This window comes from Vigna angularis, chromosome 9 (genome assembly GCF_016808095.1).
Source record: "Vigna angularis cultivar LongXiaoDou No.4 chromosome 9, ASM1680809v1, whole genome shotgun sequence".
Lineage (NCBI taxonomy): Eukaryota > Viridiplantae > Streptophyta > Magnoliopsida > Fabales > Fabaceae > Vigna > Vigna angularis.
This window is the reverse complement of record NC_068978.1, coordinates 29,336,390-29,348,163: the sequence shown is the minus strand read 5'-3', so window position 1 is coordinate 29,348,163 and position 11,774 is coordinate 29,336,390. Positions and strand designations below refer to the sequence as shown.

At 32.5% G+C, this 11,774-nt stretch overlaps 1 protein-coding gene across 2 annotated transcripts; it reads right to left on the bottom strand.

The window, feature by feature from the left end:
- Positions 1-8,223: 8,223 nt before the first annotated feature.
- Positions 8,224-10,975, bottom strand: LOC108347468 (probable polygalacturonase At3g15720). Of its 2 annotated transcripts, none has more exons than XM_017586728.2 (8): positions 10,786-10,975; positions 10,523-10,657; positions 9,616-9,783; positions 9,332-9,539; positions 9,160-9,241; positions 8,962-9,064; positions 8,618-8,722; positions 8,224-8,512 (listed from the first exon to the last, which is right to left on the bottom strand). In XM_017586728.2, the coding sequence occupies exons 1-8, from the start codon at positions 10,909-10,911 to the stop codon at positions 8,285-8,287; spliced, it is 1,155 nt and encodes a 384-aa protein (XP_017442217.1). In that variant the 5' UTR covers positions 10,912-10,975; the 3' UTR covers positions 8,224-8,284. The 2 variants fall into 2 exon arrangements, with proteins under 2 accessions (XP_017442217.1, XP_017442218.1); XM_017586729.2 differs by having other exon boundaries at positions 8,962-9,055.
- Positions 10,976-11,774: the final 799 nt, after the last annotated feature.

Here is an 11,774-nt window from a genome sequence, read left to right as displayed (position 1 = left end):
ACTCCATCTGTTAATTTTTTTCTTTGTGTTGTCTGTTATCTCCTTCAAGGACACAAAAAAGCTTGAAGGAGTATAGAAAACCAAAGGAAAAGGTTGACAGATTTGGATTTCACATCCTTTCAAAACGCTACTCCTCCTTCACTAAACTACAGAACTTCTGTAACCAAATTCATGTTAACTTTTTCCTTTGGTTTGCTATCAATTCCTCTACTAGACGAAGACATTTCTTTGTTAACGATGAAGGCATGGTAGAAAACCAGAGGGAAATGTTAATACTTATGAATTTAAAAACATACTCTATAGCGGACGTCCAATTTTGTCAATAATTGATGTGATCATCTGCTCTTTCACGGCGACAAAAACGAGTCATTTCTTTGTGGTTTTGATTGCTTCTCATGTTGAAAAGCTTGAAGGAGTGATAGAAACACAAAGAAGAGGTTGATACATTTGGATTTCGCACCCTTTCAAAACGCTACAACCTCCATTCACCAAAATCCTTCTATATTTTAACTATCCCATGGATCTTTTCGTGGTTAGATTTTCATTTTTTTTCCTATGTTTAGTGTTATTATGCTTTTATTTGTTTTTCTATCATCTCTTTCAAGTTCACAAAAGCGAGTACTTTCCTTGTGGTTTGATTCTTTGTCATGGCGAAGAGCTTGAAAGAGTGATAGAAATCCAAAGAAAAAGGTTGAGAGATTTGGATTTTGCACCCTTTCAAAATGCTACAACCTCCATTCACAAAAATCCTTCTACATTTTAACAATCCCGCATATCTTTTCGTCGTTTGATTTTCAATTTTTTCCTATGTTTAGTGTTATTATGTTTTTCCTTTGTTTCGTTTCCATTTATGAACCTACATTCTGTAAAATTGGATTTCTTTTAAAAATATCCTTCAAATAATTTTACGTCGAATACTAAAGGAAAACGATGTCCTTATGTATTTCCCAAATAACATGGACGTCGTGTCGTTTCAATATTAGACGTGTATCTCTTCGTTTTAACATAACATTTATCATGCCCTGCCAACAACCTTTTCCCATATACCTAGACGTCGAGTGGTGTCAGTATATGACGTGAATCTCTTTGGTTCTTACTAACAACATTTATCATCATTAAGTAGACGTCCCATTGCATATATGATTCAATCGTTAAGTTTCTTGAAGTTGTTTTCTACAGAATCAGTGGATCTGATTTCGGAGAAAACAACTCCAAGAAAACTTAAAAAATGAATCATTCAAAAACGATCAAATTGTGCAATTGTATAGAGTTAAGGATAATTTTTATAGAGTCAATTCAAAACCTCAGGTAACAACACAAAATTAATGCTCACAACCATTCACGTCGAAGCCCCCTAGAGTTCGACGTTCTATTGGAATTTAAAAAGGAAAAATAAAAAAAGGGAGCGACCTTTGGGTTTGGATAACGAATAATACGTCACATGTCCAAGGAATTGGACGTTTATTGTTGGTTTAAAAGGAAAAAGAATTAAAAAGGGAGTAATCTGCCTGACAATAATACGTCGAAGTCTGAAGAAATTGACGTTAACCTCTTTGTTTCAAAACGTTGCTCCTCCTTCACCAAACATTTGCTTCCCTATAAATATTCCTTAATCAAATATCATTTTTGATAATTTTCTGTCTTTATTTTTCTATTAATATTACGTCGAGTAGCTTTATCAATTGACGTACTATTGGTGTTCTAAAAGAAAAAAAAGAGTGCAATTGTATATTGTGCAATAACCATTATCACAAATTGAGTATGAATATGCAATGTAATGATCACTAGAACAAAAACAGCGTACAACGTCGAATATTTTGGGCCTTTCACGTCGAATTTGAGAACGACGTCATATCGGGAGACGTTAAATTTAACGTTGAATTTTATCAATAAACGACGTTAATCAATTATTTTTATTTTTTTCAATTAATTGTGATCCTTTTTCACAACTCTACGAGACCTGAAAAGCAAAAAAACAACAAATTTTAGTTTTTGGTATTTATTAAAGCATGAACTATGAACGTATAATATAATATCAACAACAAACAAAAATGACAAACAACAAACAAGTTCAATCAAACAACAACAACAAACAAGTTCAATCAACCAACAACAACAAACAAGTTCAACCAAACAACAACAACAAACAAATTCAACAAAAAATAACAACAAACAAGTTCAACAAATAAATTCTTCAAAACGAAAACGAAAACGAAAACTAACCTTGGTTCATCGGAATAAAGTGTTGCCACAAGTGAGAGATAAAGTAGAATGCGCCTATGAAGGACAAGAACACGAAAATAATCGGTCAAAGCAAACAAAAATCATACATAAAGTAGTAAATTAACATGCATTTATATCAAATGAAAGAAAAATTACACGTGATGGTCGTCAAACTTCGTTCGAGAAAAGTTTGAGCAAAGAAGAGGGTCTCGCGCGCTAAGATAAAGTGAATGAATTTTCAATCTCCCGCTCAAATTTTTATTGAATTCACTAACCTTTTGACGTCTAACGTTGGGGCATTCGACGTTTTATATCCTTTTACGTCAAATTACAATTCTAAATGATGTTTAATAATTGCATTTATTTACAAAAATGTCACCAGTCATTTTTAACATTGGCTATTGAGTGATTTGACGTTGAATGCGTGACGTTATACGTTGTTTTTGCACTAGTGGATGTAACGATTCATGGTGCTCCTTTATTGCTCACTCACTCGCAGGTAACGATTGATGATGTTAGAGACCCACAAGCTCTCATGCCACTGCCTACATCTGAAATCCAATTCGTGGGGAGGCCTTAGGCACATTTATAGCTTGGCCTAAGGCTATGATCATGCCATATTTTGGCCAACCAGCGATATTATATTCTCATGCAGATTATGGTGGCTATAAAATTGATAGGAAAAGTACTAGTGGAACGTGTCATTTTCTGGGTTGTTCTTTAGTGTCTTGGCATTCAAAGAAACAAGCTTTTGTAGCCTTGTCTAGCACTGAAGCTGAATACATTGCTGCCGGAAATTGTTGTGCCCAAATTTTATGGATGAAACAACATCTGGAGGATTTTGATATCTTCCTTGATCACATTCCTCTGAAATGTGATAATACTAGTGCTATCAACCTAACTAAGAACCCCATAATGCACTCAAGAACTAAGCACATTGAAATTATACATCATTTCTTGAGAGATCACATTCAAAAGGGAGATTGCCAAATTGAATACATTGACACTTTACATCAATTAGCTGATATCTTCACTAAAGCACTACCTAAAGATAGATTCTATGAGCTTAGAAGAGAGTTAGGGGTGTTAGATATGTCTTAAACTCCAGATTTATGAAATTTTCTCAATTCTCGTAAAATCAGCGCTTTTAATCGATTATCATAGGATAATAATCGATTATTTTTGGCTTTTGGCAAAAGCCTCTATACGCAGATAATTGATTATACCATAGAACAATCGATTATTCATATTCAAACCAAAAACTGGACATTCATGAGAAGATAATCGATTATCTTCATACATAATCGATTATTACATAATTTCTGGAAAGTGACTTATGAGCAGATAATCGATTATCACTTACAATAATCGATTATCACTTACGATAATCGATTATCACGCGATCTGTATAAAAAATATAGCTGTTGCAGTGAATCCTAACGCCTAGAAACGGTCATAAATGGCTAGTTTCTCAATTTTCTTATAATTAGCCCCCTATAATCGATTAATGCTCACTTCTTTGCACCCAGAACACTGCTGCACCCAAATCTGAACCCAATTTCTTCATCTTTCTTCTTTCCTTCCAAAGTTTCTCTTTGTCCACTTCTCTCATGGCTGATTCAAGAAGAACACGAAGGAGGACTGTTGGTGCTTCTTCCTCTCGTTCCCGAAATGTTCGTCCTGCTTCCATCGAAGGTTGGATTTCAGATGAGGAGAAGCATGGTGACTATGTCCATTTCTGGCAAGAACGACGAATCATGGCGGTAAAGTTCATCTGCCTCGACTTTTATCGCTTTTATGGCTTTCAATTTCCAGATATGTTTCATGCTCAAGGAATTACTCATCTCGTGGAGCAAAAGGGGTGCATCTACCCTGATCTCATATGTGTCTTCTACTTCAATATGTGTTATCGTGACGGCATCATCACAACAAAAGTGAAAGGTGTCCCTATAATTCTGGATGATGACATATGGACGAATGTCGCACAACTCACACTATGGGATGATGCTGTCAAAGTCTATCTTGGAGTTCCGGACTTCAATAGTCTCCTCGCCTTTCAATCCTTTTTGCGCCATCCTGAACAACAAATCAATCGTCGACAGCTGCTTGTGGGTGAATTCAAGGTTGAAGAAAGGATGACTCACTACTTAATTGTGTGGATCCTATGTCCTCGTGCCACTAACCATGCTCAATGCTCGGAGCAAGATCTTCTACTACTATATGGGCTTTTAAATCATATCCACATTGATTGGCCAACACTTATCTCCGACACCATGGTAAAGTCCAAGAAATATAATTCTTATCATTTTTCATATGCACTTCTCATCTCTCGAATTTTAGAATACAAAGGTGTAAGTGTGGAAGGTGAACTCACTACCGCCATTCAAGCAATTGGCACTGAAATTGGTGAGACAACATTTTGCCAAATGGGTTTTGTTGCTCGTGGCCGTGTGATCATTCACAAGGATGATGATCACCACGAAGATGTCAATGACAATATGGATGCCCATATGGCTGATCCAGTCCCAACTGCTACCTCTGCTGATGCTGGTCCTTCTCACATGCCTTCCTCTTCATCCCTGACTATGGAGGAGCATTTTGCAAACCTGTCAAAACAACTGGAGGATATGTGTCTCTTTCAATAGACTCACTTTGAACAAATATATGAGTGGCAACAAAATCATGAAGAATTTGTGATCGACCAGTTCAATGACCTTGATACTCGCATTGGAAACATTGAAAATCACTTTAATCTCCAACCTCCAGAGAGACCACCAAGTCCTGAATTTTAGATTTAGGATTTTATGTTAGTGTGCTTTAATGTTTGTTTGTTTTGAATTCCTAGGATGTTTTATCATGTTCATGTCTTGCTTTATGTGCCCTTGTAATCTTTAATGTTTTCATGAATAAAATGATCTATTGTTTTAGTACATACATTGTTTAATTGAGGGAGAGCTCATATTAAGGGGGAGCATTATAACTCTTTTTGCTTATGATCAAAAAGGGGAGAAATATGTGCAGTTACTACTAACTCTTATTGTTGTCTGTCGGTTTGTATATTTTGTAGATAACCCAAAGTTGCTTTTAAAAAGTGATTTTTGATCATCATCAAAAAGGGAGAGATTGTTACCAATGAGGAGCATTGGTAAATTTGAAGATAAATGATTTTGATGATGCTAAAAGACGATAGACTGTTATAATTGTTTTAAAAGCACTTTGTAGATTATAAATGTATTAGGAAAAGCCTTAAACATGTAATACTTAGAAAAATTCGTATTTCTAGAACTGTTACACATTTAATCAATTATTAGAAGTTATAATCGATTATCATGAGCCCTTCTGAAAAACCTCGTTTCTTTGGAATAATCGATTATTACTCCAAATAATCGATTATCACTAGTTCTGATGAGAACTGCCAAAGTCTCTGGAATAATCGATTATTTCTCAGGATAATCGATTATCACTTTTGAAAAACCCTGTAACGGACTCAAATAATCGATTATCACTAAGAAGCTCGCGTTTTGTGTGTCGATAGTCGGAGCGGTTCTCTTCGAGTTGGCAAGGTGGTCATCTTCCGGTTCGTTCGTCGAAGGAAGGTTTTATCTATCTGTTTTTATTCACTCTTATTGTAATTTATGAAACTGATTTTAGTGAAAACGTTAATCACTTTTTATAGTGATTAACAACTGGACGTAGATTCTTTTGAATCGAACCAGGATAAAAATCCAGTGTGTCAATTTTTCTACTCCCTATACTCTTTACTGCTTTATGCACATCAACTGTTTGACAAATTTTCTCTAAGAAAATTAAATTTCTAAAACGGACCATCTTATTACGAGTTTGACCGAACAAGCATTCTGCTTTATTAATTTATTTCGCTGCGCAACTCTATAACGGTACCGATTGTTTCGACAAGTTTTTTAATTGTTATTTTCCAATTTGTATATTAGTATTATTACTTTTTAGTAAATATACTTAACTTTGTTGTTATAGGTACATGGACACCGTCGTAGTGGAATCAGGTCGTGCGTTAGTTTATGGCTTTCTTGAACTTCAGACCATTCAACCATCTGGAAACACATTAGAGTCCAGAAAATCATATATGCAAACATGGATGACTGAGTCTAATAGAGAGATGTATATCGCGCCATACATTGATGCGTATGTATTTCCCAATATTGTCAACTTTTATCAAATTTTAATCAATAAACTCACTACTTGTTGGTACATGATAGGGGACATTGGCAACTAATGATGATCATTCCAAAAAAAACACAAGTTGTATGGTTTTGTTCTCTTCATAGGAAGATAAAATCGGAGTTGAAGTCCTTGTTACAATCGTAAGTATTACATTCATTCATACCAATTTATGATGATATTAATATATTAACTTATGTTTCAAATGTTTCAAATTTGTTTAGAGTTGTGGCTAGGACTAGAGGACAACAAATTAAAATTATATATCCTAAGGTTGGAATTCATTGATCTTTAACCATTAACTTTCGTAGTCAAATTTAAACCATTACATTTGACTAAGTTCTTTCACATGTTTAGTGTAACAAGCAGAATGATTCTTGGGCATGTGACTACTACATCATGTCATGGATGAAAGCAATCATCCGAGCAGAAATCATAGGAGATTGGACTAAGGTACAAATTTACATTTGAAAATATTACAAATATCAATAAACTTTTCACATTAAAATGAATATAATAGTAAAGTTTCCTTGATTTTGCAGCGGTTCAACACTACCTCTACATTGTCAGATGCAGTAATAAAAACGATAAGAGAGGAATGGGAACAATATTTGAATAAACATTTTAAATAGCTATAGTTTTAGGTTTTTCTTTTGATGATAGTAGAATTTTCTTAGCTTTTAGTTTTACTTGTGCAGCTTTTTGAATGCATGAATTGATAATAGCATCGTTTAAGTTGTGAATAGATGAATACTGTGAATAAATGAATGAAAAATTGGATTCAAATATTTATATTTGAATAATATAAATATTTATTCAAATATTAGATGTCCATTCTCTGCTACTCGACGTGTATATCAACAAAACATGACGTCGTTTGGCTAACTTCGACGTCCAAGTTACGTCAGCTTTACGTCATTCCATTCCAATTGACGCCAAATTTTGCTGTAAGTATAAATATTTATTCAAATATTAAACGTCATGCACTTTAATATCCGACGTGTCTATAAATAACAAGTAACGTCGACCTACGTAAATGGACGTCGACTTTACGTCATACATCTTTGTCCTTGAAGTCAACTTTACGTCTCTCCCCTTACATTTGACGCCAAATTTTCCCTTAAATATAACTAGTTATTCAGATATTAAACGTCGAACTCTATAGAGTAGACGTGGATATAAAGGCGTAACGTCGAGCTGTAGGTGTTCGACGTCAAAATTACGTCTTGCGATATGACGTCGAACGCGAATACATCGTTAAAAGCCAAAAATATTCGACGTTGTATGCTGTTTTTGTAGCAATGTCTGTATTTAAAAGAAAAAAAAAACATTTTCAACTATGGTTGTGGTGCCAATTCATTCATTTTTAACAACAGTTGTGATGCCAATTGTTATATATCTTTGTGATTTTTTTTTCATCTATATTAACTATAACGATGGCATTTAGAACTCGTCGTCATTCGAAAATATAACAACAATTTAGTGATGGTATTGGTTTTAGGTAAACTTTTCACGGTGTTGCATTTAATGATTGTTTGAAAACCGTAATAGAAAGACTCTTTAACCATCGTCAAAATCATTTTCTAATATAGTGACATTAACTAGTCTACAGGGAAAAAAATTATTAACCCCTAAATTGAAATATTTTGAACACTAATAATTTCTAATAAAAAAATATAAATCAAAACGTTATTCAAAACAAACATTTCCTATAGATAAAACCCATGTCAGAATTTATCTAATTAAAAAACCGTAGAAAATAAAAATAATTAACCAAAAGAACAATGCATATTAATTGTTTGCATTAATTAATATTTATTGAACCAATTGCGCTCATTTAACTTTTACACATAAGAAAAGAAATTCATGGCAATAAACAAGAACAATTTGGAACAGTAGATGTAACTGTTCCATGGGCATTATTGCAAGAACAACAGGCTGGCTTTGCTGGTAGAGAAGAAACAATGTCTATTTGATCCAATACGATGTTGTAGCAACCTGATTGTCCACAGTCAAAGGTTATAGCTTTGCCATCAAAGGATGTTCCTTGAAACCCTCTGAATGTCACCCCACTCACTTCTACTTCTTCATCCTGTTTTGTATACAATTCAAAATCCAACTTTAATAATAAACAAAAAAAATTTATATAAAAAGAAAAAAATTAAAAAAGAAAGAAGTTGAATAATTAAGTGAATACCGTTGAACGATAACTGCCATAGTTTTTATCAATAAATATTGGGTAACGGGTTTCTACCAACGTTATTTCCTCAAAAGTGATTTGCTTTGCACAACCAATTCCAACCTGCAAAAAAATGGACAATGAGTCAAACATACATAGACTTTTTCTAATTATTATTGAAACCACATTAAATAAAAAAACATTAAATAACTTTTTTATAAATATTGTATTAAGTCAAATATTTAAATTTTTATAATATATTATGCTTGCATATTTTAGTTGAAGGAAATGATAGAAAATATATACTTAAGGTGGTAAAATAGTTGTTGGTGGAAAAATGTTTGAACCCTAATATTACTTACCGGAAACGTTTTGATTCTTGCTCCATATTTAGTTTTTGTCAAGCTACAATTTCGTACATGTACTCCTTCCACTGTGTCATTCCTTTTTCCTAGGCTACCAATGCTGATTTATTCATTCATGTTAAAGTTACATTGCTAAATAAATAAAGATAAAAAAATATACAATATCAACCAGTTGAGGATATATAAATAGAAAACCTTATTCCATGGCCTGGTCCACAAGCAATCCCAGTAACATTGACTAAAGAGGAGCCACCACTAATGGCAATACAATCATCACCTGTTTGGAAAGACAATGCAAGTTAAAATTTCAAAACACTACATTGAAAATTGATATTTTCATGAGAAGAAAACCTTAAACTTTGGTTACCAGTTTGCATAGAGGAATCCTGAATCAAGACGTTTTTGGAAAAAGTAACGTCAATACCATCGGTGTTGGGGCTGTCAGCAGGAGCAGTGACATTGATACGAGAAAACGTAACATTCTCACAGCCATGTACGTGTATGTGAGATTTTGGACTGTTGGTGACGGTGAAGTCATGAACAGTAAGATTATTGCAATATTTGAAAGTAAGAATCTGCATAATGAAAAACTTTAGTGTGAATTGTTTGATTTGTGGTTTTGTGGGAAAAGAGAGTTTAGAGTGTTGTAACTGATGGTCGTGGACAACTTTTGCATGGCCACCAAGAAGAACCAAACCCGTCTATCAATCCTCCGGTTCCGTCCACTGTCAGTCTGTCCACCTTTGTGATGGCGATCAAACTCTCCTTATTATCACCTACCCATGAATACTTCGTAGGTGCAACTATTTTCCCTTCAAGCTGCAACAAATGTGGGGAAAATTAAGCAAAGAAATTGAGAAAAATACAGAAGTCAATAAATATATATATATATATATATATATATATATTTCTTAATGAAACTAGATACAAGTTATGTTTAATGTTTGTTCGAAGTAATTTTGTATTTTTTTTTCATGAATTTGTTAATGATAAATGAATTCTGATGTAAAATATAACTACTGAAGTGATATTCAACATGAGGTTTTCCTTTTTAGATTAGGTTTAGTGCATCCAATTGGGAGTAGCTTTATTGCTGAATTTTTTTTTTAAAAAAGGGAAAAAATGATTATAAAGTTCAAAAATAAAAATGTATAAATTAGAAGTTTTAATAAATGCCCATTGTCTATATATATGTGTGTGTGATGTGGAACTAGTAGCGTTAGTACGCATTAAATCACAAAAACATGGTATTTTAAAAAGTTGAAACTGCGTTTAACAGAAAAATTAAAAATTTAGAAACAAAAATATTTTGGGAAAAAACTATTTAAAATAAAAATTACATGAAAAATAAAAAGATTTAATTTAAAGTATAATATAAATAAAAAATTGAATCTTTTAAATTATTTTTATTTTTATTTTTAATAAAAAACAGATCATTAGATTAAAAATAGATCAATTTGATGAATTAGACAAGCAAACCAACCGGCAGGACCAATCTGTACGTGGGTGTTGATATTTGTGATCCTCTACTAAAAGACAATAATAATGTTGGAAATACCTTAATTAGAATAGTCGTGGCCTTGCAAGGACCCTTTAGAATTAGGGCAGACAACAAGAATACATAGTTTGTTGGAATTAGTAAAGTTGGCGTCCCTTCTGCTCCACAGCTACTTTCCCATGCTTTCGAAAATGCCTAACACCAAATATCTTATTTTAGGCCAAATCAAATGCTACTATACATCAAAATCACGTAAATAAAACTACAATTATATATGCTTTAAAATTAGAAAAAAAAAAAAAGAGAAACAGAAACAGACTTACTGCTGAATCATCTGTTTTGCCATCTCCCACAGCACTAAAATTCATCACATTATAAGATGCGTCATTGCTTCCAAAACATGGTGAAATTAAAGCAAGAATCAAAGTGCAACTGATTAGGATTTGCATAATTTTTCTTACTTTTTTTTTGTGAATTTTCTTTGGAAGTTAACACTTGGAGATATGACTATGGTGATTTGTTTTCTGTGAACCAAACGTGATGGGTTCATTATATATATATATAGAAGGCGTCCATGAGAGATGTATAGGAACCTAGAGCAAGTACCCAATTAAAACTGTATTTTTTTAAAGCATACAAATTATTAAACATACGTCATAAAGCAATACCATTAATAAGAAATTAAATTCTTTATTAATATCTTTATTAATACTATTAAGTTATTAACTAGTTTAATTTAATTAAACTTAAAATAGTTTATTTTAATAGTTTAAATGTGGGTGGACCATGGCTGATTCGTATCTCTGTAAGTGCCATGAACATTTTAGCACATTGGTTTGATTAAGCTTGTTATGGATAACCTGTTGTTTCGGGCAGACATTAATTTTCAGTTTTGTTTGACAAGTATTTGAAATTTAGTCGTTATTTTTTAATTATATACATTATTTCTAAAAGAATAATATTTACAAGTTAAAAATTATAAAATTAAAATATTATTTATTTTAAGTAAAGTAATTTAATTAAAAATAAGGTTATTAAATACGATATTTTATGTATTATAATTGAAAAAAAAATTACAAAATAAATAATTTTTTATATGGGTGTCAAAGAAATTAACTCACTTTTTTATTTGAGTCGAGTTTACGTTTTACCTGTCAAATGTAAGATAGATCATAGATCGTCCTCCATTATTATTCTTTGCAAAAAAAATGTTTCTTTTTTTAATATTTGTTTGATTTTCTATCCATGGTTTTGTTTTGTTTTAACATGGTTGTGATGATAAATGATAAGTTAACTATAACGAATATGCATA